This window comes from Phyllostomus discolor, chromosome 3, assembly GCF_004126475.2.
Source record: "Phyllostomus discolor isolate MPI-MPIP mPhyDis1 chromosome 3, mPhyDis1.pri.v3, whole genome shotgun sequence".
Classification (NCBI taxonomy): Eukaryota; Metazoa; Chordata; class Mammalia; order Chiroptera; family Phyllostomidae; genus Phyllostomus; species Phyllostomus discolor.
Window position 1 is genome coordinate 7,944,645 of NC_040905.2, and position 6,839 is coordinate 7,951,483.

General features: G+C 39.1%; 1 protein-coding gene across 3 annotated transcripts in view; it reads left to right on the plus strand.

The window, feature by feature from the left end:
- Positions 1 to 6,470, plus strand: part of PRKAA1 (protein kinase AMP-activated catalytic subunit alpha 1) — a 32,817-nt gene extending 26,347 nt beyond the window's left edge. For 2 of the 3 annotated variants that reach the window (XM_036020181.1, XM_036020182.1), the window contains 3 exons: positions 793 to 1,279; positions 1,382 to 1,508; positions 3,553 to 3,797. In XM_036020181.1, coding sequence (XP_035876074.1) covers positions 793 to 1,279; positions 1,382 to 1,508; positions 3,553 to 3,797 — 859 coding nt within the window. Of the gene's footprint in view, positions 1 to 792; positions 1,280 to 1,381; positions 1,509 to 3,552 lie in introns of all 3 variants that reach the window. The other variant, XM_028517373.2, reaches the window with a different exon arrangement.
- The last annotated feature ends 369 nt before the right edge of the window (positions 6,471 to 6,839 follow it).

Sequence of the window (6,839 nt, forward strand, 5' to 3'; positions counted from 1 at the left end):
AAAAGAAACATCGATGTGCGAGAGAAACATTGATTGGTTGCCTCTGGTGTACGCCCCGACTGGGGACCAAATCCACAACCCAGGCATGTGCTATGACTGGGAATCGAATTGGTGACCCCTCTCTTTGCAGGAAAATGCCCAGCCAACTGAGCCACAGAGGTCAGGGCTGGGCGAACCATTTCTGATGACGACTTTTAAAATTTGCTGTAAATAATGTTTCTTCTACCATTCTGTACCCCCCGGCCCCGCCCCGCCCCATGGGAATTTCTCTTTGGAGAAGGGTCACTAGACGGCACATTTCTCCAAGATGGAGGGACAAGGAAGGAGGAAATCGGGTGCAGACCTGGGATAGGAAACAAGGAAACGTTAGGGAGGTGGAGAAGGAGGAAGGGTTACATGGGCGTGCAGAGCTTGGGTCCTCTCCCTCCGCTCCGTGTGCTACAGACCGGCCAAAACGGGCGCAAAGGTCAGGGCGTGGGTTTACCAGCTGATGAAAGGGATGAATCATGTTCTCTAAAATTTACATTTTGGAATATCTAAGTGAGAGATGCTTTTTCTTGTTAACATATTTTTACAATTTAGATGTAACCTAAAGTATCTACGTTTCTTTTCCTGTTACTACAGCAATGCTTTCTCCCTCTTAAAATCCGAGGGAGGCTGCAGCATTTCCTCTGATATATACAATGAAATGTGAGCCAGAAAGTCTCAGTTTAAAAAAGATGATAATACCGTCTCATTTTCCGTCTCATCTCTACTCAAAATCCTTCTCCTGGCCCTGCCTTTTTCTCTCAGGGAGCATGAATGGTTTAAGCAGGATCTTCCCAAATATCTCTTTCCTGAGGATCCATCATATAGCTCAACCATGATTGATGACGAAGCCTTAAAAGAAGTGTGTGAAAAATTTGAGTGCTCTGAAGAGGAGGTCCTCAGCTGCCTTTATAACAGAAACCACCAGGACCCTTTGGCGGTCGCCTACCACCTCATCATCGATAACAGGAGGATAATGAATGAGGCCAAGGATTTTTACTTGGCGACGAGCCCACCTGATTCTTTTCTCGATGATCACCATTTGACTCGGCCCCATCCTGAAAGAGTACCCTTCTTGGTCGCTGAGACACCAAGGGCACGCCATACCCTTGATGAGTTAAATCCGCAGAAATCCAAACACCAAGGCGTAAGGAGAGCAAAATGGCATTTGGGAATTAGGAGTCAGAGTCGACCAAATGATATCATGGCAGAAGTGTGTAGAGCAATTAAACAACTGGATTATGAATGGAAGGTAGGAAGGAAAGGGCGTTCTGACTATTAGTACATTTGCAAACCTGTAGTGTTTTGTAGAAGAATTGCTTTTGACGTTGTCTTTGTCCGCACGATACGCTAGGTTGTAAACCCGTACTATCTGCGAGTCCGAAGGAAGAATCCCGTGACAAGTACATACTCCAAAATGAGCCTGCAGTTATACCAAGTGGATAGTCGAACGTATTTACTGGATTTCCGAAGTATTGATGGTACGTATGTCACAAAGCACCACAGAGGCATATTAGACTTTGTTACCTAACTTGGCTTTTTAGTCTTTGATTCTTTTGAAGCTTCTTGAATCCTTTCTAGTAACTCGATGGAAAAAGAATGTAAAATGTGAGATTTTGTGCCTTTGTGATGTCAACATCTATGAGTCTTGTTATTGTAATCTTAGAGCACGTTGACCTTTTAAGATTATCTTGTGGATTCCTTAAAGCCAGATGCAGTCTGGTCCTAAAGTGATAGTTTTTGCTACATTTCTGTTTTTTTGGATGTGGTTCATTCTGATAAGATAAAATGTTTTTATTTTTTTTAGATTTTATTTATTTATTTTTAGAGGGGAAGGGAGAGGGAAAGAGACAGAAATATCAGTGTGTGGTTGCCTCTCACGTGGTCCCCACTGGGGACCTGGCCCACAACCCAGGCATGTGCCCTGACTAGGAATCGAACTGCTGACCCTTCGGTTCACAGCCTGTGCTCAATCCACTGAGGTACACCAGCCAGGGCAGATAAAATATTTTATTTAGAAATAATCGTTGCCATTTCTGTAAGTTTTCATTAAATAATTTTTATATCTGATATTTAATAAAATGTTTATCTTTTTCATTTAAGGATTAGAAAATAGTTATTAGCTTTTAGAGTTGAGTGAAAAGGCACTGTAAATAGATTCGATTAGTAGCTCATAGGACAAGCAATTATTTGCTGAGTACAGTTTCTTGCAGGGCGCTTGAGAGAGACCTATTTGTAGGGGCTTCTGGTTATTTTTCTCTTCTGAACTAGCCCCTTCCTCCCAGCCTGACAATAGAGACATAATCAGACACAGCATCTTTTGTAATTTTTGTGAAAGTTACATGATTCCAACGTTATTTGCCTTTCAAAAAGTGTGCTTAAATGTTTACGGCCTTTCTTCATTGGCCAAATCAATTGAGTTAAGATGTGTTGTCATTTTTGTTCATCTAAGATTGTATGGAATTGTCAGGTGAGATTCATCTACAAATTTTTTATCTTCTTCATAAACTGAAAGATAGTATCTACATAGTAGCAGAAAGAGACAGATGAGCTGTGATATGCTGGCCAAACCTGTTTGTGTGCTTATCTTTATGTCCAAAGGGTATTTATCCACTAACGTGTCCTAATGCGGTCTGAGATCTGGAATGGGTTTTACTTTTCTCATTGGATTTGGATCAGATTCTCAACCTTAGCACCTAGGTTTACCAATGCAATGACCATTTATTATTTTTGTGTTGTGTACTTTAGTTTTTTCCTGCTTTTGTTCATTGCCATGATTTGGTGCATTGTTGCTCCTGTATGAGATCTTTAATCCAATAGGAAGAGAAAATGGAGAGTGAAGAAAAGCACCAGGATGAGAGCTAGGAGACCTGGGTTCTCTCTTCCTTTGTTACCTCTGGGGAGTCACTTAACTCTTGGGGGTTTCTTTTCATATTGAAAAAACAAGGAGTTGGATGAGATGATTTCCAAAATATCTTCAAAGAGTGCATTTATTCTGTGATTTCATTTTAGAGGGGTTAATTTTTATTGCTAGGGAAAGATGTCTTTTAAGCCACAAGGTATTAGTTTATTGGGCTCTTAATCTTGGATTGCAAGACTGATGAGTAGCTACGTACTGTACCCAGTCTTGATTAGCCACCAGGAGAGTACCTGTGTGTGAAAAAGGTGAGTGATTTCACACAGGTGCTTTTCCTCTGTTTGAGAAAGTATTCAAAATAGACATGCTCTTGTTAGCTGGTCAATGGCCACACTCAAAGAAGAAAATGAAACACTATTAAAAATATTTTTTGGCCCTGGCTGGCATAGCTCAGTGGATTGAGCCCGGGCTGCAAACCAAAGCATCGCAGGTTCGATTCCCAGTCAGGGCACATGCCTGGGTTGCAGGCCATGGCCCTCAGCAACCGCACATTGATGTTTCTCTCTCTCTCTCTAAAAATAAATAAATAAAATCTTTAAAAAAATTTTAAAAAATCTTTTTCAGTGGGTGTAATGGATTATAATAAATGGAACTATTTCTTTACCCAGATGAAATTACTGAAGCCAAGTCAGGGACTGCTACGCCACAGAGATCGGGATCAGTCAGCAACTATCGCTCTTGCCAAAGGAATGACTCGGACGCTGAGGCTCAAGGAAGATCCTCAGAAGCTTCTCTTACCTCATCTGTGACCTCACTTGACTCTTCTCCTGTTGACTTAACTCCAAGACCCGGAAGCCACACAATAGAATTTTTCGAGATGTGCGCGAATCTGATTAAAATTCTTGCACAGTAAACCTAAAACTTTGCTTATTTCTTTGATAGCAATAAGCATGCATAATAAATCATAGCCAAACGCTTCCATTTATAATCAAGTCACACATCACTATAACTGAGGATCGGCCCTTCGGAATGTATTTCGCACAGGGACTGGAACGCGATTCATAGTTAAAACCCTGATGTGCAAGAATGAATTGAGATAATTTTGTTCTTTGTTCAGCAGGCATACCGCATAATAGAATATACACAATGAATTATAGGTCTCTCAGGCTCACTTGATTTTTGGCTATTTTATATTTAGTTGTACACAGGGCTTTGTAGAATATTAATTTACCATAAAGGCCTTCATCTATTATCCCATGTTGTGTTATATATTTGCTTCATAAATTCAATAAATATTTGCCTAGAATCCTCAGAGAACTTTATAGGCGAGTTTTGTTTCCTAGGCTCGTTCACGTGAGTAGCAGGTACCTTCCGACGGCAGGGAGAGTGTGGGTGACTCCTCCGTGCCCCCCACCCCCGACCCCAGTCTGCTGCAGTGTCGGGTGAGTCCCGTCAGAGCCGTGCAGGCCCGTGGAGGTTCTCTCTCTAGCTTCATTCAGTCAAAAAAAAAAACCACACAGAATTAACATATCGAGGTATGCTAGGCACCAAGTTTAATCGTAACAATTTGTCCTGTTATGTTCTGTACATAAATGGCTCTTTGCGTCCCAAGAGCCGAGTGGCATATGCTGTAAATAATCATGTGGTTTTTGCCAATCTCACAGTGTCCTCTGCACTTGTCCGTCAGTGTTGAATGTGTGCAAACACTTGTTACTCGATTATGTATCTTTCAGATTGATTCAGTGCACAGAAAAAACCATCTCTTACCAATGATTTCAATGTCCAGATACGACTTTTTCTCCCAGATTTGATTATAAACATTTTTACATGTGTATCCACCACATGGATTCGATGCTTGTTAACATGTTGCCACGTCTGCTTTATATCTAGTTGTGTATATAGATCTGGTTATACATATATGTGTATATAGGATACGCTCTTCTTCCCTGAACCATTTGGATGTTGCAGACATACTCATCGGCCCTCCACACGTCAAGCATGTTCTAAAAATAATGATGCCTGTCCTTAAAAAGCCATCCTATTATAAACATAATCCCCTCCTGTCATCTGATCATGCATATTTAGATGCCTCACTTGTTCTCCAGATTTCTTTTATAGCTGGTTATTCCAAACCAGGTCCAGTTTGCGTTTACACATTGCATTTGGTTGTGTCTCCTTAGTCGGGTACGACATTTTGATGAAATATGGAACAAATTGGACAGTTCTAAACGGTCATATTTGTTTTGAATTTTAATTCCTTTTTTAAAAAGTGGCATTATGGGAACTGCCTAAAGACACTTTATCTTTCTGAGATTTCTCATTTGTTTTTGTTGCTCTTAGTAATAGCATTACGTAATAGGTATAAATGAAGATTTAAAGTCACCTCAGATAAAATTAGTATCATGTATGCTAATTAAAAATAAAAATATTACCCATATTTGCCTTATACTATTTTAACTTCAAGAAATTGGTATTTTTCCTATTAATCAGTTTTCCATTACAACAGAGTTATCTTTTTTTCCCTTTCAAGACTACTTGTTAATTAATGTGGGGTTTTTGTGTTTGTTTGTTTTGTTTTTTTTGCAAATACATTGAGCGCCTGTGTAATTAGACAATAATATACTCAGATGTCATGAGAGCTCGCATAGTTACTGTTGTTGTAGGTTTGGCTCCAGCACCCCTGGAAACATGCACTGAATTCAAAAGAAAAATCTTGGCTTCTTTTTGCCCAGGGCTGCTTCTGTTCAATTTGGAATCTGGAAGCTATATAAAATGATAGCAGTTCCATTTAAACATAAATTCAAAACTGTGTTCTAACTTGAATGTGGTCCCTTTGTTTTGAAGATACTGATTTTAAGTAGGTCTCTAAATGCAACATTTGTTCCTGATGTTAAGAACAGACAACTGTATTTTTGAAGTTACAAATCTGTATATAGAACTAAGACATTGTTGTAATGTCTCTATAAGCTGTTGTGGGTGGGTGGGGAGCAAATGGAGGAACCAATGCAAGAGGACCTTCCAAAAATTGTTAATTTTGTAAACTTTGCTTCTGTTTAAGTTATTGTGATTCCTTTTAGTTACTCAGTTGTATTGTGAAGATATTTAAATATTGCACTTGTACAAATAGTATGATAAATGCACGGACTATTGCAGTAAATTCTTTTTTAAGCTGGGATATTTGAAATGACAACTTTTGGTTGCGTGTGTAAAGGTTGCACCAGAATTTTCACAAATTTATTGTAGTTTGCAAATTCTTACTAATTGAAGATGTAAAGGAGTCAATGCAAATGATTTTTAATCTTTTTTTATTATCTTTTCAGCAATTTATATTTTTTGTGATTTTATGCAACCATATTTTTACTTTGTTTTGACAACTGAAAGATGTATAAGGTTTTTGCCAGAAATGTACTATATACATAGTTTTAAATATAACAGATTTTACTGAAATGTAAAAATTTTGCCATTAAAATAAATGATTTCTCCGTGAGAGGAATTTTTCTACCAGGTTGGGGGACATGGGAGCTTAATATATCATATCTAATTTAAAATAATTTCACTGAAATAAACTCCATTGCTTTTACTTTGATTATATTTTCTCTTGAGATGCTTTTCTAGTTTTTCAGTTTTAAATGACTTGATACAAACAGTTCTGCCCCCTTGCCCCGCCCTTTTGGACCCCGTGGTGGCACCATTCACAGATGCAGGTGTCTGCCTCTGGGCCCTGACCGGCACCTTTGGATGAAAGAGAAATGTGTGTTGTCTGAATCTTACCTGACTCTTTCCATTGCCTACCTGCACAGTGGAGGTCTCGCTTTCGTGCTGAGTTCTGACCCGATGAATGAGATCCCACATACAGCACAACTACAGATGGGTTGTAGAAATCAATGTTGGTGGTGCCGTATTCTGAGACATGTTCATATGTGTTTGGAATGGAGTATATTTAAGTATATAATTT